This window comes from Anomalospiza imberbis, chromosome 1 (assembly GCF_031753505.1).
Source record: "Anomalospiza imberbis isolate Cuckoo-Finch-1a 21T00152 chromosome 1, ASM3175350v1, whole genome shotgun sequence".
Lineage (NCBI taxonomy): Eukaryota > Metazoa > Chordata > Aves > Passeriformes > Viduidae > Anomalospiza > Anomalospiza imberbis.
In genome coordinates, this window is record NC_089681.1 from 118,356,387 (window position 1) to 118,377,463 (window position 21,077).

Sequence of the window (21,077 nt, forward strand, 5' to 3'; positions counted from 1 at the left end):
ATCAAAAGGCAGGCACAACAGACCAAATTTGCATTTCAATTATACTTCATTATAATCAAGGTGAACAGAGTAAATTCATTTCTTATTAGTGCTGGTAGCTCTAAAGACAACAAAAATCACATTATTTTAAAAATTCAGTAGGGAAGTGCATTAATATATAACAGAAATGTAAACCAAAATTAATAATAAACAAACTGTTCCATATATATGCATTTTCTGTGGTGAAATTATTGGGCTAGACTTAAAACAAAGGTGTGATATGTATTTAAAAATCTTAAATGTTACATAGAGTGAATTGATTTTAAATTTTCAGTAGGGTTGAAGTGTAGAAAAAAAGCTGGGTTTTGGATGTTGATTTATGTTACTTTAGTAACAGTGTCACTTTATCAAAAGTTAATTAATTGGTCTCTTGATCTGCAGTGGGTTATGCTCTAGGTACAACTTCTAGCAAGCCAGTGGTGTGGAATGCACCTTGCTCCTTCAGGGACCTTATGTTGTTTCCTCTAAAATCAGGAACAAACTCTTAAGAATAGAGTTGATAGGAGCAGGATTACCTCCCACTGGCTGAAGTCAAGACTTTTCTCAGGAGCATGCCATATAAAGACAGTCTTTCTCAAGCAATGTGGTTTCCTAAACTTTGGTGTAGGAAAACCCAAGGACTTGAGTTAGTGCCAGGTTTCCTCTTTCTATATCATAAGGAGGCTAGTACAGGATTTCATCAGACTAATGTGAGGTTGATGCTTTTAACCTGTTTTATATGCATGTATCTTTTCTTGGAAAAAAATTACCTAATCCTTACTCAGACTCCTTAGGTTTGTGATCAATGTGCCATGTAGCTTTTCCATGTTGCTTTTCCCAGTTGCCCTACTGTGTTCACTTTCTTTTGCTACATCAGTACCCAATAACTGGAAGAGCATTGACTGTTTTCTGCAATTCTCACAAGGATCAGTATGTTCTATATTTAGTGCATTGCAGGTAGAATTAAAAATAAAATCACCATGACTGATACCAAATATTTATCATACGTAGCAATACTTCTTTTGGATTTTGTTTCCTTCTTCAGCTGCTTTTACAGAACCTGCTCATCTAAATCTGAACCAAAGTCATCATCTTCTTTGCATTTCGGTCATGTAAAATAAGCTTGTGAAAGAAGCTTGTAAAAGAAGGTATTTATTAAACACTGCTAGATTCTAAATTCATCAGAAATGCTAAACATATCTTTCAGTTGAAACACGAAATCAATCTGAAATTGCTATGGGATGCTCTACTGGTAACTTACACATTAATTTTTTGGTGTGAGTTCTCCAGTTCTTCTGTCAGTTTCTTGTGTCTATTCATGGTATGACATATATGCAGTCACCCACGTAAAACATCCTACTTATTTGTAAAAGACAGTAGTGGTTGAAATTGCTCATAATCAGAACTGCAACACATTCCATTTAGCAATATGTTTAGGAAGACTAGTTCTTTGAGTGAAATCTTTTCAGGGACTTTGGAAAATCCACACTATGTTTCATGAAATTCAGCTAGATAAAGTATCTCTATTACATCCTCCTTGTGTGAGAATTTGAACATGACAATTTAATTCTTCTAGGAAATAGATACTTGAATCTTTTCAGCCAGCTCTCCAGAAAATTCAGTCAGCACAGTCTAGCCTAAACATCCTAATGGGATTTATCAGAGCTAAAAAGAGGACAAAAACTCTTGTGCTTAATTGACCTTCATGTCAATTAGTGCAAATAAGTATCTATTGCTACCCTGTGGTAGCCTGCCCATTCTAACATCCATCTGATGTCCCAGTGAAATGCAGCTGCTTTCCAAACTACAGTACAAATGTTTCTGACCAAAACAGACAGTACATCTTCATATCAAAACAAAGTTTCTATGTTCCCCCAGGGCACTGCATTCCCACAGAAGCCTGGAATTTGTGTCCCCTTAGGTATACGCAACATTCCAAACTCCGCACATATTTAGCTCAAGGTTGATTACAAAAATGCATACTACTGCAGGGTATATATGATTCAGCAAGAAATAAAGTAGGTCCAGTTACACAAGAGCTTTTTTCCTGTAGGCAAAAATAACCACTTGCGTTGCTGCTTATGCATTCCAGTTCGTTATCTAGCAAAATGTGCACAGCTAAGAAATGAATGCTGCCCTGAGAATCTCAACACAAATATTTACAAATGTGAAGAATGTTATATTATGTTGGACCCAAGGTCCCTCTAGCCTAGTAGTCTGTCTCCAGAAATGACCAGTCAGAAAGGAAATACTTCGGGATATTTCTCCAGAATGCTTTCCCAGCTCCAACTATTTGCAGCTCAGGCCTTCCTGAGCAGCAACACTGTGCTTTGATTGCATTTTCAAATATTATAACAGCTCTCTGATGCAGACAAATAAATGCAATAAATACAAGATGAAAAGTTAGAAGGAGGAATGGAACACTGTAGGTTTGGCTACCAAGTCATTTTGATTCAAGTTTCAAATGTACTGTTGCATTCACTATAGTTTCTTTTGGCTATACTAAATAGTGTTAACACTGAATTTAAATATCACTCTGCAATGAGGGTCCCATTTTACAAGCATCCTATGATTGTAACTCTTGCTAAGTTCAGTGGAAATTTAGTTATCAGCCCAGAGTGCAAAACTTAATGACCTGAAAAGGATATCTCCCAAAAATAATGGAAAAAAAAAAAAAGCCAAACCAAACCAAACCCCCCAAAAGAACCCACGACAAAACAAAAACAAAACAAAACCAAAATCCAAACAAACAAAAAACCCCACCCCAAACCTCTGAGCAAGTGTGATTATTTCATGCCAATGAAGTTAAAGTCAGGGGCAGGCTCTAAAGTGAATCTAGATACCCTTTGCATATTTTGGCACAGTGTATATATTTCCCTTTGCTTTCAGTGGTTCCTTATTATTATACCTTATTATTAAGTGAAAAAAGAATCTTAAATGTAAGAAAATGAAAACTGACAAAGAATACTATAAATATTCTGTGTTCTTAGGGTTGTGGGTTTTTTAATTCTTTGTTTTGCCCTTTTATATTGAGACTTTAAAAGAAAAATAAGACGGCTTTATTTTCAACACTAAGAATGAAAGGAGTAGCCTTCTTTACATTTTTTCTGTTTGTTTACATGTTTGATTAAATTTCTTGACATGTCCTGTAACTTAGTGGGCACCATCTACCAACACTTAGAAAACTACCTACTTATTAATGTAGAATAGCAGCTGCTTTCTGTATTACAAATGCTCTGACATGTTTTAATATCCATGTTCCAATACCACAAATCATGATGTACACGTAAGGTATACACATAATTCCTACCAGGTAAGAAAATGAATCTCAGTCACTTAAACACAAAGATCTAAATTTACTATGTCACAAAGCATTTTTTGGGTACTATGTAAGTAAATATACACATTTTTGATGGTCTAAAACTGGGAACTTCATTAGCCTTCCCATGAGTAATAATTTGGTTTTACATTACCAACATCCAGTAGTTTAGGAGCTGATTTAAGCCTGGCCCATTCAGTCCATCCAGAGTGAGGACTGAGTGTGGCACTGCAAGCATTTGTTGAGCAGACAGTAAAACACATGACTGAAAGGCTGTAGGTTAACAACACTTCTATCTGCATGCCTGAGAGGGCCATAAACTGTAATGCAAGGGTAGGAATAAACAGTGAGGGTTTTTTTTTAAATCCTTCTCATTTCACAGGTCCAGTATAGGAAGCTGTCAAAAGCCTGACCTGACTGGATTGAGTGGGACGATCTCCAGGTATACCTACATTTGAGTAGCAAGAATGACTTATAGGGGTTTGGCAGCTAAAAAATCAGTTCTTAATATCTATACTGTTTTTCTAAAGCACCATAAAATCTGCCAATGAAAATAGACATATACCAGTTACACATTTACTATTTGTCTTTGTCATATACAATTTTTGTCCTGTTCTTTTTTATGTGTTGCACAAACCAAACTCTACCTGTGCTAAAGCAACAAGTAGGCTAGGAAGTTTTCCTTCAGAAAATAGTTCCAACCATAATCAGTATGATATTTTGAGATCCCATTTCATGCCTCAGCCATAAGGTTGGCATTACTGCTTTTAAGATACAATACACCACTGACAAAACAAAACTTTAAAGCCAATTAAACATTGCCAATCTCTCTACCACTGGCAAAGCCACACTTGTTCAGAGTTCGTCTTCGTGGCATGTTTGCAGTGTAATCACTGATTTCTGGAAACTTTTCTGGCAGTTAAAAATATCCAGTGAATTAATTTTTGTAGGCAATTTTATACTTGACTCATGTTACTTGAAAACATTTTAGTTTGAAAAGTAGAAGTTGTATGCACTCAAATGAGGTATTTATCTCCATTTTTAACACAAGGGAAAAATAACAATATGTAGAACCAAGCTATACAAATAACAGCATTTTAACTCATTAATTTCAGAAGTCATCACATACAAATTTTTATGAAACCCACTACTAGGTATGAGTTAGGAGACCATGCTGTTTTGTTTGAAAAATAACCAGTATTTATGTCCTGGGTTTTAATGTAAGTAAAACTTTCATGGTTATTTGCTTAAACCAATTAAGTTTTTAAGTTAACAAAGCTTTTTTTCTTCATTTTGTGTGGGAAAAATGTAATTAGGTAGGCAAAGAAATAAACACAAAACCCAAAATTAACTAGCAAGACTTAGTGAGGTAAACTTCTACATAGGCAAAGTTACTTTTAACAGAAGGAATTTACTGTACTATACGCCTACTAAAAGTTCAAGCACCTCCAGAGGGCATTTTGGAGAAAATAAAACCCACTAAAACTCTTTTTAATTTTCTCCCTACTGAAAATGCTCTGCAGTATGGTAGCCCTGCACCATCTAGTCCTGCAAGTGCTTCCTTCTCATTCTGGCTACCTTAGTGGTACTGAACTACTAATATCAGTTCTATCAGCGTTCATAATGTAAGCAGAGATTCCATTTAATCTAATCACAAGGAATTTTATCTGTCTGCAAAGGTAAATTCCATACAAAAGCAATGTAAAAGCTATAGTATTATAGTGGTCGTGTCTGTAACAAGGCTTTATACACAAGTGTGTTGGCAAAGTAATACAAGGCTAAGTCTACTACATTTTTATGAATAGGACTATCCTTTTTCCACTTTCTCCTACTATTTTTTGGGAGTAATTATAGTGTATTTTTATTATCTTGGCACTAAGTTTATTCTCCTCATTTACCTTTGAAACAAAGAATGCATTATTTATAGCTACATGAACAAAACCATCTTAGACATGAGAAAGGTAGAGAAAGATGCAACTACAGGGGTAAAGCTGCATCTTGTAATGAGAGTAAAAAATCAGAATTCATGGACCACAATGGGTACAGCATTAGACTCTTTGCACATTCCTCTACATTTAACTCCTCTCCCTCCCACCCCCTCCCCCAAAAAAACCCCAAAACTGAAATTAATTTTCTAACTCAGTTCAGACTTGATAGGAGTCTAGACCAAATTGGTAAAGGGGCAGTAACTCTGAAAATGTAAGGTGGTGAAGAAGCAGGCTGGAATGCAAAAAACCCCCATGTTTTCTAAGTACTGTGTGATTACATGTAAAAATCAGGTTTCGAAGACTTCCAAAGACCTTATTTGGACCATACCTCAGCACAAGTTTCTGCCAGCATAGTTGATCAATGAGGAGTCACACCTCTTCTCATCACAAAAAAAAAAAAAAATCGAGTACAAGATGATAGTTAACCTCTTCCCCACTGAGGAGTAGGGCAGTTCAGTAGCTTTATTCACTTGGCAGCCTTCAAATGGCCCAGTGAAAGAGATGAGTGAGCTTACAAAAATATTGGTGTAATTGAGTCTGTGGAGCTTCCAATGTTTTGCAAAGTGTTGTCAAGTGGAAGAGTTTTTGTGTTTGTGTCTCTTTCCATTGCTTTAAGACAGAGATTTTTCTTTTTTTCTCACATCATATTCTGTCTCAGTGTTCAGCTGAGAGGCAATGAGAGAAAGAAGCAACTGGGTGAAGGTATGAGATCAGTCTGCTGAGTGGTAGCACTCTCACATGTCACAGTAAAGCTACTATATGACCACAGCCACCTTCACTGCCCACAGAATTCCTCTATGTTGAGCTAGGTTGATTTAACTATAGTTAACTGTATTGCTTTTTACAGGTAAATATAAATATATATATATATGTGTATATTAGGATAGCAGAGCTGAGCTCTCCTAATATTTAGCCTATTCTTTCTGTGCTAATGTATAATTGAGTGAAGACATGCTGTGGTGAGACCCGAGATCTGTGCCTCATGACTACACTCCCAGAAGTCTGTAAATGATTCTACATAACAGCTACAAACAAAGCTCTGACCTAACAAGAGTGACCTAATGACTGACAGAGTACCCAGCATCCTGACACAAGCAAGGCAAGTTTTTCTGGTAGGAAAAGTAACAATTTTGTTCCAAAGAGATGAACGTGGCAGTTGCAGGGCTGGAGCTGAAGCTTTGCTCTGAGAAGGCAGCACTCGCCTGCCTCCAGCCTGCCCTCCCTCAGAGCGTGTTGTGCTTTCTCACACGCCCGCCTGAAGCTCTCCCAGAGTGGCCAGCGGGGTCTCCAGATGCTGGGCTGCGAGTGAGCAGCCCAGCTCTTGCAAACTTTATTGATGTTGATAGACTCGCTGTTAGGCCTTTGGGAGGTGCGCTCTGGGCACAATTGTACTTGGGTTTGCGTGCCACAATTTTGGTAGTGGGTGGGCACTACAGGGCTGGCTTCTGTGAATAGATGCCCCTACAGCCCATGGTGACCCTGGTGGGACAAGCTGTCCCCCTGCAGCCCATGGTGGTCCACAGTGGATCAGAGATCCACCTGCAGCTCATGGAGAACCCCACGCTGGAGCGAGAGGATGTGCCCAGAGAAGTCTGTGACCCCATGGAAATCTGTGCTGGAGTGGGTTTGCTGTCAGGATCTGTGACCCCACAGGGAGACCCACACCGGAACAGTCTGTTCCAGAGGGACTGCACCTCAAGGATGGGATCCTACACCGGAGCACTTTGTGAAGATCTGCAGCCCAGGAGAAGGACTCGTACTGGAGATGACCGGGGAGGAATGTCTTCCATGGGAGGAACCCCACGCTGTAGCAAGGGAAGAATGCGAGTTCTCCCCTGGAGGAGGCAGAAGCGGCAGAGACAACGTGGGTTGAAGTGATTGAACACTCTTACCCAAACCACTGTGTCGCTGAGGGAGGAGGAGGTAGAAAAATTGGAAGTGAAGTTGGGCCCAGGAATAAGGAAGGGGTGGGGACGAAGTGTTTTAAGACTTAGTTTTTATTTCTCATTATCCTACTTTATTGTCATTGATAACAAATTAAGTTCCCAAGTTGAGCCTGTTTTGCCCAAGACAGTAACTGGTGAGTGCACCCTCCTCATCCTTATCTCGACCCAGGAGCCTCTCGTTGTATTTTCTCCCCACTGTCCAGCTGAGGAGGGGCAGGGATTGAGCGGCTTTGGGGGGCGCTTGGCGCCCAGCCGGGTAAAGCCCACACAACGACGAAGTCATAGAATCACAGAATGGTTGGGTTGGAAGGGGACCTTGAAGATCATCTAATTCCAACCTTCAATAAGCGCCAACTCTTATTTGCCACCTGACTCGACAAAACAGTGCAAGGCGGCTTTTCCCGTCGCCCCGAGGTTGCCGTCTCGCAACACAAGCTGCCTCCGCCAAAACGCCGGCGCTCCGTCCCTCTCTCGCTTCAGCCAAGCCTCCTCCCCCGGCAGCAAAGCAGGAAGACGAAGCGGCAGCGGGCAGGCACAGGCAAGAAGAGCTGGAAAGGAGCGCCTTCCCGGGAGCCGCGGGCAGCGGGATACAATGTCCCACCGCCCCAATGAGGTGCTCCAGCGCCGGCCCGGCCCCCGCCCCGCCCCGCGCTCCGGCCCCATCCGTCACGGGGCGGTGGGCGGGGCCAGCCGCCCGCAGGGCGGACGCTGCGCACTCCCATTGGCTGTGCCCGGCCGAGCGCCGTCCGTGGTTGGCTGCGGCGGCTGCCGCTCGCGGCGCGCGGGCGGTGGCGGCGGGCGGCGGCGGGCCGGAGGTCACTCGGCACGGGGGCGCAGCATGGCCGCAGCGGTGGTGCGCAGGGGACCTGCGGGCTGGTGGCGCTGGCACCGGCGGGTGATGGGTAAGGACCTACCCCTTCCCTCGGCTCCAGTGGCCCCGCTCTGCCGGCCGGGCGGGGAAAGGCCGGGCCTCTCCCGGGGCGCGCAGCTGCCGCGCTGCCCTTGGCGGCCGCGGGCCCTCCGAGCCCGGTGCAGCTCCGGAGCCGCCTCCCTGTGCGGCATCTCCAGTGGCGGACCCCCCGGGCGGTCACGGCTGGCGCGGCGCGCCACCGCTACCGCTGCCGCCTTATTCGGGGCTCCACCGGAGCTTGAGAGCGGCTTGCCTTAATAAATGTTTTCACTCATTTGCTTAAAATAGCGTGCCTGGAAATCATCAGAGCCCACAAAAGCCTCCCGTGGCAGCAGTGACATGTCTGCGGTACCTGTTACCTAGGTTTCGGCTGTTCAGGTCTCTCGGTCACCGCATCCGATTATTTTCTTTAAACCAAAGGTAGATCCAGCAGCACTTCCTCCAGTGTCGGCTCTGCAAGCACTGGTGCTCACCTGTGGTTGGTTCATGGGCAGTGGAAGGAGCGAGCACTGCAGATGTCCTGTTGGTACAAGCAAAGGAAGAATGTATTTGTAGAACTGGACCTAGACATTTTCCCTTTCCAGAGTCCTGAGAAATCACACAGCTGTTCCTAAGTAATTTAATTGCTGAAGTAAATTATTAAAAATAAACCTTCAGTAGTCTTTTCAGTGTCGTTTTGATTGCAATCTGTTTGTCACATATGTCACTCTGTGGTTAGGCTCCCAACACATAGGTGAAGGTTTTTATCTAGCAAAGTAGAAGAAATAGATTCTTTTAAATGGTATATGGTTCTAAAATCTTGACACTTAAGGAAGTGTTTCGGGAATTACTAAGTTACTTTTAAGTAGGTAACTTTAAAAACTTTATAACCCCCCCCCCCGTCAAACCACGCTTAAACAAAAAATGTTTGACAATTTTGACGTTATCTTGCAGTGCTGTTTTTGCTCCACTGTCTCTTTTCCACTAATGTTTTTTTTTTTTTTTTTGTAGTTGTGCTTTTGATGTTGTGATAAGTAACAGCTCAGGTGCAGCAGGCATGTTGGTCTCATGCTAGTAAAGTTAAATACAGGGGACCTCTTTATGTGTTTAGTACCTTTTGTGATACCACAATTGAAAGCAATAGCTTTCAAGGATTTTTGAACTTTCTGTGCATGGTAACTGTCAGGTATTTCTGTCAGCTTTGAAATCCACTGTCATGGTCAATTTCCAAATGACCATGTTTGATCTAGGGCAGATGGTGGGGATCTTGTTTCTTGGTGGTGAGCATAGGTATGAAAAGCAAACCAACACTGGTCCTTAAAGTTGAAAAATATAGTTAGCCTTTATCTGAAGATTTAAGCAAGAAACTCTAACTAAGCCTAAGGAGAAATTGTGACTCTCCCAAGAAACTTCCATGGAAGAGAATTTCACCCACAGCATTTAAGCTCTGGCTTAGTCAGTAGTGACTGTGCTGAAAGTATTCTTGACTGAGAAATGTTTATGGGATGAAGGTCTAAGCATTAAGCCTTCTTAACTGCTAAGCTCTATTGCTTAGTTATATCTCGCGACTTCCCCATCTCTAATGCACCTACTAAGTTTGCCATTCTTTTCTTTAGTCAGACAGTTGGATTTTGAGTACTGATTTCATCATCTGTCCTGAGTGAAATGCCATCCTGGTGAAGGAATTCTGCCAGCTCTGAGAGCTGTCCAACACCACAGCTTGGTTAGCAAGCTGGCTGTCTTCCTTCTCTTACTGAATGCTCCTTGGTTACTCAGTCAGTTGCTCTTTGCAGCTGGTGCAGATCATGATGGTGTGTTTTTTCTGTATGTTTATACTAGAGATTGTTAAATTGTCTAGGAGAAAAATAAAGAGCAGAGGGCAGATTTTGGAGGAGCATTTTGGATGTGTGTGTTTATGTATTAGTCAGCTGGACAGAGACTAGGTAGTCTTGTGTTCTGCAGCTGGCAGGCACTGACAAAGGTGCTTCATAGAGAGGGTTTATATGATCTTACTTAAAAATATATTTTTGATGGATATGGAGAAAACCCTCCTGGGGACTGCTGGGGGGAGTGAAGAGGAGGTTAATGAATTATGGTGGCTGAGAAAAGAAGATTTTCTAGTGAATGGAGATTCATCAGCTGAGGGAGCTGTCCATCAAAGAAGCCAATACCATGCTAGAGAACAAAAATGTCCTTACAAGTAGTTTTGTTGGAGTTTAAGGGACCCATTCACTTAATAGTTAAATAGTACTTTTCCTGGCTTAACAGTACTTTTGCTGATGCAGCAGCTCTGCTTGAATTGTTGAATGACTCTATGCTCTGGTGCAGAGATTAAGCAAGGATTATGACAGAAGACCTGCTGCTCAGAAGTCCAGCACATTACTTAGTTAAGGGATCAAGTGTACACTTGATATTCTTTTTAGATGAAAAGTACTTATTATATGGTTTTCTCTGTAATGTATTAGCAAACATTTAATGAGGTATAGATACAGATAAGAAAAATTATGTATAAGAAGACTTGGAGTGTTACAAGATAGCCTCTCTGGGTTTGATCAGTAGACCATACAGAGGCAAGAAAAAGCAAGTGAGATGTTTTCAATGTAAAGCAGGCCAAATTTTAAGTATTGTAATCTTCTTAAATTATTTTGGCAGAGTGCACTTCTCCAAATCATTGCATAACCTTTAAAAGTCAGTGACCATGTAGCAATTTAAATTCCACTGGCAAAACTTCTAGGAACAGAAGGATTCTACCTATGTACAGTTGGCCTCTCTAACTTCTATATTTCTTCATCTGGTTCCCTCCCAGGATCTAGTTTCAATAGGGGTTTAATAAATTGCATACAGAAGTCCACAAAACATAGAAGCTCATGCTGATCCTTTCTTTCAAAGTAGGAAGGAGAAAAGAGATGATGTCTTCTGTTGTGCTTGTACCAGAACTTCAGATGCTAAATCAGTAGGAAAATCTTTCATTTAGTGGCTCATATTGAATTGTCATCGTGTTTCCTTCTCTTTGTCAAGTGACTTCATGTGTATTTTCTCATAAAGCCCCAAGCAAAACTAGCAACTTCAGTAGCTGAGCTTACTCTGAGCATCTTCCCATGATCCTGTTAAATCTCACATATTGGAAAAGAGGATCCAGAGAGATCAAGATCATTAATATTCACTGATCCAGAGAGATCAAGATACTAATATGAACTGCAACCATTCTGATTAGGAAGCTCTTACAGGATGGGGCTGTGTGGACTCTCAGCCTTGTGCCATTTGGTGAATATGGTTCAAAATAAATTTTATAAAGCCAATAATTAAGCAGTACAGTGGAAATTGTATTTTGGGAGTTACTTGTTTCTCAGTCCTGTTCTTGGCCAGTTAGACTCAAAGTACAAGCACATTGGATTTTTTCCAGGTCTGCTGTCTGTGGTTCTACCCAGCTATTAGTCCCTTTTTGTTTGATTACAAAGAGATGTCCTCAGTTCTGCATATTATAGTGTTTGTGCAGTCAAGTATATGCAGTGAAATCAGGGCAGCACTGGAGCTGGAATTCAGTATAGCTGGAGCTGGTTTTGCTCACAATTAGCTTGATATACAGATTAATCTGTATTGCTGGTTTTGTTCACAGGGAAGGAGAATTAGTTGCACATGGTATCAGTGATTATTTTAAAAGTAGATTCTCTTGCTCCTCTTCTGATGTTCTGCCCTCTCTTAGAAGTTAAGTATGGACTAGGCATTTTTCCAGCTATGTGATTGCAGCAGGTTACTGTTGATTTTATGGCCAAAGTAAAATGGGTTCAATACCACAGGGACAGTTTCAGCAAATGCTTATACAATTGATGGGATTAGTTAGCATACGTGATGTGGGTTTGCAGAATATCAGTCCTTAGATGTTTGAATTACACAGTTATTTCAAAACTGAGTTTGTGCTACATATCAGATGCTAAAAAGTGCCAACATATGCAAGCTGGACATCACATTCTGTGAAATCACCTGTGGAGGTTCATCTAATGGGAAAACATGAATGTTCTTGTCTTTTAAAACATCCTTTTTTTGGCAAATCCCCACTGTCTTAAGTAATCATTTAAAACATGCCATGCATCTAAATATAGTTGGTTCAAATTTAATGTGAAATCATCTCTATTAGATCTGGGAACTAATTTAATAAGTCTTCTAAACCAGTTTTCCTCTGTTTGAGTACTTGGAGATCTGAAGGTTTTTCAAAACTGTTAATCAAATTATTTAATTTTGAAGCATCTTATATAATACTTGACTGTGAAAAGTTAAACCAAAATGAAAGTCACAAACTGACTCAGGATTTGAACTACTTCTCTAACAGTCCCAATTCCCATTGATTTGAATATGTTTTAGCACATAACAGAAAGTGGTCTCTGATTCATGGACTGAGACCAAAAAAGTCAACAGGGACAGACAAGAGGAGAAATAATAGAATACAATGGCACAAAGAATAGAAATAATAGAATACAATGGCACAAAACAAGTCAGCAACTTGACAGCTTGACTTAAGTTGGTCAGCAAGTTGTCTTGTATCACAGCCTAACTTTTGCCATGCCTTTTTGGGGATACTGAAAAATGACAATTTTTAAGGAAGGCCTTATAGTAGAAGAATCTGTTCATTTCATGGATATTTACATTGTGAAGAGCTGCCTTAGAGGCACAATGTAAGTGCATGTTGGCAAGAGGCACATCACTGCAGTCTAATTACCAGCTGAAGTGTTAATATTAAGAAGTGGTGACAGTCATGAGAAGTCAACAGAGCAAAGCAGTCTTATGTAACATTGTAGAGAAAAAGCAGGCAGGTTGCAGAGAAGGAGTGAAAGTAGCACGGGCAAAATGTCCTTCTCAATTCCCAGCTTGAAGATCAAGGTAAAATTATGTCTGTTGAGGCAGGTGACCAGGCTCTGAAGCAGCTGAGATCTCAGATGTGATGGATGAATCAGTGAGATTTAAGCAGATCATGGATGGGTTTTTTAGGCCTGTCATGTGAGTGACAGGCATCACTGCTGATGTCAGCACTGATAGCAGAAAAAGGTATCAAGAAAGTTTTCTGAAGATGTTCAGTTTGAGGTGATAGTTAGATGTCCATGAGATAGTGTGAGAAAAGATCAGGATGAAAGTGAGGAGTCTACAAGAATAAGCCTAGGTATGGCAGTCAGAATTATTCTTCTGATTGAGGTTGCTTGGAATTCACAGAAACAAAGAAAACGGAGGTTTGGGAGCAAGGCTTGCAAAAGCCTTAAATCTTTAAAGATAGCTTAGGTTGCTCATGGTGTTCTAAGGTTGCTAGAAGGATGGAGGTTCCACAGCTTCTCTGCATTGTCTGTTACAGTGCAGAACCTTTTTTCCACATCAGAGATGCTTTTCTTATTTCCAGCCAGAATTTTCCTTCCTGCACCTTTTGGCCATTGCCCCATATCCCATTGGAGTGCCCAACTGTGAAGTTCAGCTTCATTTGCTCTGTAACTCTTCTTTCCTCCCACTCCATAGGTAGTAGAAGACCACAACCTTTGCTTATCCCAAGCTCAGTAAAGACAGTTCTCTTAGCCTCTGCTCATAGGCCATGTTCTGCTTCTTGGTCATATTTACTACTTGATGTTTGCTGGGCTGTCTGCAGTTTGATCACCTCTCTTGTGTATTTTCTGTATAGAAGAATGACTGGGTTTTTTGACCTCCTGCATCTACTCTTGCTGATGCAGTGCAGAATGTCATTAACCTTTTGCTGCAAGGATGCACTACTGACTCATGCTCAACTTCCAGTTGATGGGAATCCACAGGTTCTGTAGAGCTGCCAGCTGTCTAGCCAGTCAGCAGCCTGTAATGACATCCCCTGCCCCAAGTACAGGACATAAATTTGTCTTTGTTGAACTGCTTGAGGCCTATTTCTCCAGTCCTTTTGAATAGTAGCCTTGCCTTGCCATTTTTCAGACAGTCCCCCCAGTTTGATGTCACACATGATGTTTCTGAGGGTGCTTATCTTTAATCATCAGTCTTTGGTGAAACTTTTAAACAGCTTCAGTATTCACCTGTGAGGAACATCATGTGTAACTAGACTGTTGCTAGTCTTTGAACTAGTGATCACTGTTATTTGAGCCCAACACTCCAGACAGTATTTCTTCCTTCAGGCAGTTTTGCAGTTCCATCCAGTCCATACTTTCCTCATTTGGCTACTGGGATATGAGAGGAGGCTGTTCTGAAAGCTTTACTGAAGTCAAGGTAAATAAGATCTACTGGTATTAAGGGCTAGAGAAAGAAAGATGCTTAAAACCAGGGCTTGAAGCTCCTCAGGAAGTGGAAAGCTTTGGGCTAACTAAAGGAGCAATTTTAGATTAGTGCAAATGAGGGACTGGGGAAGACTGACTCATAGAAACAATGAGAAGACTTTAAGATGATCGTTATGGCTGATGAGGCTGGTTTAGGGTCCTTGTTCATTTGTTCCCTGGTTTTAACATGTAGCACTTCTTAAAAAAACAATGGGCTCTTTTCCTGACTTATCTCAGTTTTCACTAAGCATTTTCCCAGCACAGATTTATTTTAAATTGTGCTGCTTCTCTAGCTATGTAATTGCTGCAGGCATCTGTGGAAACAGTCTCAGACCAAAATTCTCTCAACAAACCTGATTTATTAAACGTGGCACTTCCAAAACAGTGCTGCAGATGAAAGAGCATGACCACTGCTGGCTAAGAAGGAGCTTAAAGTCAGAAAGACTTTAAAATGATTAATCAAGTGTTATTGGCCTAGAGAGGATTCTTTGCTAAGCATTGAGACCTCTTAGAGTCTCGATCCAGCTTAGGCACATTTTCTGTATGTGCACTTTAGAGCTACAGTATTTCTGTAGTTAGTTAGCTTTGTTTCTGTCTGCTCAGTTGACACATACTTTAGTGTTTATTCTGCATAACTTTTTCCTTTGTCATAAAGGAGAAAGTATTTTATGTAATTGGCAAAGAAATCTAGTCACTGTCAAATTGTGTTGCCTTTGGATTTGGAGTGTTTAGAGTGATGAGATAGTGACTGCAGTAGATGAATGCCTGCAATGCTTCTCCTATCCAGAATTTGATGTTCACTAACTTCTGGGAAAAGGTAACTGACTGGAACTGTAGTGTTTTCCACAGATTGTAGGTTAGGCTTTATAGTTCTGTCTTGGTAGTATGGTAAATAGAATACAGAAGTTATTCCTGTAAAGACTTCATCTTTTTTTAATACTATGTTTCATTCTAATTTTCAGTATTTAAATTGTGGTTGCATGGCTTAAAGGATTTGTCATGATTTACTATGGAGATTTTCACCTTTAGGTTAGTGGCTTCTATCTGATTGCAGGATCAGAAGAATCTGTAAAGAGCTGCATGAAGTAAAGTGGCAGCCTCTGTCTGTTTCTAGAGAACACTTGCTTCATCCCATGGCTGCAAACAAAGTTGCAAATAAAGAGTCTGTAAAAGATATATAAAATTGGACTTTGCGTGTCCAATTTGTAATTTAGACACATAATAAAACATAGACAATCCTGCATATTTTAAGTCTGCATTTGAGCTCTTCTCGGATCTTAGCTTTAAGTACTGTATTTTTTTTTAAACACCCACATTTTCCTAATTACAATAATTTTCTTTGATATGTAAAAAAAATCATTGTGGGATGGTATTTGTGGCTCAATGTGTGCTATAATTTAAAGTTTAAATTATGTAAAATAGGATTCACATTTGCACTGTTTTTAAGAATAAAGCTGTTAAAATAATTGAAAACAGATTACATGGTAGCTTTTAATATGTCATTGTACATTAGTCTAGTCTAAAATACAAATATATTGATGTTTATTGTTTTGGAATCAGTGTGTTCTAGGACTATGGCTTCCAAAACCCCAGTTGGATTCATTGGGCTGGGTAACATGGGAAATCCAATGGCAAAAAACCTGGTAAAACATGGATATCCAGTTATTGTGTATGATGTCTTCCCAGAAGCTTGCAAAGAATTTCAAGACTTGAGTGCTCAGGTATAGTAACAAACATCCTTATTTCAGCAATAATTGTGTGTGTTGAATGGTTCCTGAATGCAATGCAACTCAATAATCTGGGTTTTTTTCTTGGTTAAGATCACAATCAGAACTAAAACAGCACAATGAATACAATCTGAATCTGTGAGATTTCAGTTAGAGAAAATGTATGATTCTATGCCAGGTTATTTTCCTGCTGTTAGCCAGAATTGCTATGCTGTCAGACTTCTCTAGCTGTCTTTTTTCCCCCCACTTTTTATGAGAGTAGGTTGATGGCCTGTTCTATCACCTCCTGCTTTCTCCTGCTTCCTTCTCCCCCAGGTCTAGATAGCCAGTGGGCTGCTTTTCATCTGGTTCCTGCTTTGACCTTTTCAGGTTAAATGACCCTAGTTAAAAATTCCTGCTGGCATAGCTGTAAGGGTTATAGGGACATATGAGCTTTCCTGCTGCTTCAAGGTGTAGTCCTCAGGGGCAGGGGAAAAACCTAATTATTTAAGTGCTTATTCTCTGTGAGGTGAGGAAGGATATGCTGAGAGAAGAGGAAGGAATGAAAAGGAAAAAGGATGGAAGGAAATTGATTATATTAGGGAGCTTTACCTTCCTGCAATATACCCTGCAAAATCTTGGCCCTCTTCCAGCCAGTCCTATTACTTTTCTTAATCTCTTAATACCCTCAGAACCCATTCTCTCAGGTGGTTGTGTCATTTCTATGTGTCTGTAACACATTGGAATGGTTTTGACATACTTCAAAGCTGTTACAATTTAGACAGTTGTGGGCAGATGGATACCTGCTTAAAACACAGAAAAAAGGAGTGCAGTGCAAAAATAAACCTGTCATGTGACAACACAGAGGATAGAAGGGAATTTTGCAGCAGTGGCAAGGAAATTGTAGGTAGGTCTAGATAGTGAAACTGTGTGCCTTGAAAGTCTTAATTGTTGAAGCTAATTGCAGCTGTTTTAAATAATGAGACATCCAGATTCCTGAAAGATAAAATGATACCACACATCTGTTAGTAATTAATTGCAGCCCCCCTTGAATAATTACAGAATCTTGGCCTTAGGTGGGAAAGTAAGCTTTTCACCTCTTTTCCTAGCTTCTGTTCCTATTTTGTTAAAGCAGCCAAGACCCCAAGGCATGAACCAAACCTGTCTTGAGTAAGACTGGGCAAATGGAAGAGGCTGTTTTGAACTGTTGGTTCTATTTTTAATTCGTGTTCTGCAGTGGGATCTCTTTCCTGTGGCTGCCCATACTGATAGCTTTTTGCCTTTGTAATAGAATCCTTGGCATTCACTGCAAGACCTAACATGTGATAATAAAGGTGAACTGTAATGCCTTTAAAAATAAAGTCCAAGGAATGTTTTAAGATCATAAATCACTGAGAGAATACATGGGTAGGCTTAAATACAAATAAAACACACTTAAAGAAAATATGTGAACATAACTTTCTCTTCTTGATCTATAGGTGTAAATCCTACTCCAGTACTTTTTTCAGGAGTTGAAAACTTGTGGGTCCATGGGGCCTTGTAGAAACTGCTGTAGAAGGAACATTGGGCTCTAAGGGCTGCTTTCTCTTTGGTCTAGCTGTAAGGGTAAAACCATCAGGAGTGTTACAGGGGTGAAATGACCCCAAGAGACGGTAAACCTAGTCAAATGTCCATTGTTTAAGGCCAGTGCTGCTACCAAGGTGTATGGCAGATGTGGGATGCTTGACCATAAGTCTGCACAATCTGCAACTCCACTTTCTTTAGCCACTGAAGTAAACAACTGGGACATGGTAGATGTTAGAAAGTGGCCACCCTCCTGCTAAAGGTGAATAGTAAGAGGAAAACTGGCTGAGCACGAGCATATGAAACTGCTTGAGGTGAAATATGGAGAAAGTAGGAAGGCTCACACAGTGGAGTAACTGTGTGTCATACTTCAGTTTACAGGTCTTTGTTTCGAAATTGTATCACAGATTTAGAACATTGAGAATGTTACTGGAGTTGCCTGATGCATAAAGCATCATAAAAATAGAGCTTTCTTTAGTGTACAGTAAGAATGGCATTTCAGGCAAACAATAATTAATTGACCTTCTGTAAATATAAGTAAAACAAAATTAGGAAGCAATTTGGAACAAATACAAGCAGATGCACATATTGAAGGGCAGTACCAACAACTAGCAGTGAGCAGAAAAGTCTCTCCTATCCAGCTGCATACTGCAAAAGTTTGCTTGAACCAAACAAGTATCAGAACATGTACAGGCCTTGGTGGGCTGCTACTCTGAGCTAGAATAGTCTATGTTGTTAATAAACAATTAGTATTTGGTCTGTTTTTTGAAGTTATGCACATATTCCTAATGATTTCAAATGCTTAATGTTTTATAGAAGCTTCCAAATCATTCAGCTTTGTTTCTGAGACAGAAAGTCCCAAATAAAATAAAGGTTTTATATGCTGCTTATTGAACCAGGGAGGTAGATTTTTTCAGGCAGTATTATTCATATTTGTTAACAGTACCAAAAGGCCAAGAGTGTCTATTCTCAATTTTAATTCCCACTTTGTTTTGCTACTTACTTCAAGGTAGCAGGAGGTTTTTCCTTTGTATGGTTGTAGAAGTACTGTCCCAGTCTGTGTACATTTTTCATCTAATTTTCTTCATGTAAAAGCCATCTTAGTATTTTGAAATACATGGAAGGAATAAATTAATTTCTGTTTAGATAACTGCTGTATTATGTCTTCTTTGTACTTGTTTTGCTTAAGAATTTTTTAAAATTGTAACCAAAACTCAGCTATCTTCTACCTATGTAGCCAAGTAGAAAATTGAGGCTGATGTTGTATTTCAGTTGTGTGCCCAATATAGTATGTTTTTCAGCTTCTGGTTGAAAGATGAGAATGGGCCACTGAGTCTTCAGCTGATACCCTCCAAACATCTAAGAATACTGGAGATCATAGTTTCAAATAAGATATACATAGATTCAGGTTCCAATTTCACACTTCCTCTCTCCATCTCTAATAATATACATTGAGACTGAACCAAACCAGAGATACTCAGAACTAAAGACAAAGGTGCCATACTTCTTTTTAAAGAGATAGGTTCTCTTGTCTCCAGGGAGGCAAGTCATAAAACCAGCTAATCAGATATAGAAGGTTTGCTGTTTATAATTGCCTCGTTTATTCCTGCTAACCTTTGTTCTTTAAACTAGAGCATGTTTCCTTTTGTAACTGTGTGGTATGCCAGATGTTTTTTGTGGTATTAACTTTTTCTTTCAAAACAAAATCTGCATGTTTCTCAGTCCCATCCATGCCATTTTTTCATGTTTTTTCCCCAAGAGCCTTGTTCAGTGACTATATACAGTCTTCCCTTGTTTTGTTCAGAAGTCAAATAAAAATCAAGAAGTTTCTTGTGCTGTATCCCAGAAGTCCTTCAAGGTTAAGTTCCTTCAGCATTAATTACAAATGAATGAAATTAGATTTGATTCTTGTGGGCTAAAGATAGAAGAATAAGCTGTATGTTTGTTGCTATTTTCCCTGGGCTATGAATGTGCTAACAATGCAATTTTAAAGAAATTAATTAATTCAGACCAGTACTAGACAGAAATCTTACTGGTAAATGCCTTCCAAGTGAAACTCACAACAAAGCTGTCAATATTTCATTTGTTGTGTATGTATCTTAAATACTATACTGCCTGCCTCTGAAAGTGACTTCAGAACGGTAATATACCTTTCAAGTTAGGTGTGATTATTTAACAACTAATACCTAATAATATATTTTGAAAATTGTTCAAATCTTTTTCATGAAGGATGCTTGAGCTGATAATTTCCCATTTTAAAAATGCCAATTGTAATATTTTGAGAAACATCAGTTAGTTTGTCTGATTTCTTTTAAGGTGAGGCTCAGAGGTGAATCGAGTAATTTTTTTCCTTTTTCCTCAGTCTTCATCTCTTTTAATGCCGTATATAAGACAAGGAAAAAAGTGAGATATTTGTAATCCTTTCATATTGTCCCTCCTTAGAAACATTGTAGAGCAATATTTTCTATAGATGCAGGATTTGTAGTAAATTGAAGATTTATGAATGGGTTGATGGGATGAAAACATATTCCCTTTAGCAGATGTTGTGGAGGAACTTCCAAGATAGGAGATCCTTTTCATTTTTAAAATTTTTCTGTTACTGGATCCAAAAAACCGATATTTTCATCAGGAGAGCAGTTTTTCTTGTGTTTTAATTTTTTACCTAGCTCAGTTGTGACCAGTGAATACTAAAACCAAACTCATCAAATATGTCTGACATCTCTTTTTCAGGAAGTGTGTAAGCTTATATTGTTTGGGTTTTTCTTCTTTAAAAGGTAACAGAATCCCCAGCAGATGTAGCAGAAAGAGCAGACAGAATTATTACCATGCTGCCTTCTAGTCCCCATGCAAAAGAAGTTTACACAGGAGCAAATGGAATTCTAAAGTAAGACTTTTTTGTAGTTTGGAGAATTTCCACTCATACTCAAGGTTTGTCTGATGATTGCTGTTGTTGTAACTCTTCCTGTGCCTTCAGGGAACTTAATTCAATGTTCTCTGTTCTGTCACTATTGATATTTCTAATTATATGAGTTCTCTCATACAGTGCTGCTTTTGAATGGCTTTTGGCTAAGGTCTTTATTTTATTTTCAGTAGAATAATAATTTTTGTGCATTTCAGGCAACTTAACTATTATCTGCCTTTTCAGTTGCATGGTTCTTTTGCCACAATGTAATGTACTACACTCAAGTACAACTAGACTATTAGCTGGCAATAATTATTTGCTAAATTACTATTTTCTTTAACTTGAAATCCTATAAATAAAGTGTTCTGAAGAGACACCATTGTGTCTTATGTTGTTAAAGTGTATTAACATAGAATAGCTGACAAGACTTCCTTGATTTCTACTCTTATTATCAGTTCATTGCAAAAAAAAAAAAAA

General features: G+C 39.6%; 1 protein-coding gene and 1 long non-coding RNA gene across 3 annotated transcripts in view; one reads left to right on the top strand and one right to left on the bottom strand.

The window, feature by feature from the left end:
- Window positions 1–348: 348 nt before the first annotated feature.
- LOC137482865 (uncharacterized) lies at window positions 349–1,111 on the bottom strand. Its single transcript, XR_011004257.1, has 2 exons — window positions 1,026–1,111; window positions 349–503 (listed from the first exon to the last, which is right to left on the bottom strand). It is a non-coding gene; the product is annotated as an uncharacterized lncRNA (long non-coding RNA).
- Window positions 1,112–8,018: 6,907 nt separating this feature from the next.
- HIBADH (3-hydroxyisobutyrate dehydrogenase) overlaps window positions 8,019–21,077 on the top strand; it is an 86,147-nt gene continuing 73,088 nt past the window's right edge. For both annotated transcript variants that reach the window (XR_011004837.1, XM_068208108.1), the window contains exons 1-3: window positions 8,019–8,173; window positions 15,990–16,150; window positions 20,473–20,582. Coding sequence is in view for 1 of the 2 variants with exons in the window: in XM_068208108.1 (XP_068064209.1) it covers window positions 8,110–8,173; window positions 15,990–16,150; window positions 20,473–20,582 (335 nt within the window). In the remaining variant the exon portion in view is untranslated. The remainder of the gene's footprint in view (window positions 8,174–15,989; window positions 16,151–20,472; window positions 20,583–21,077) is intronic.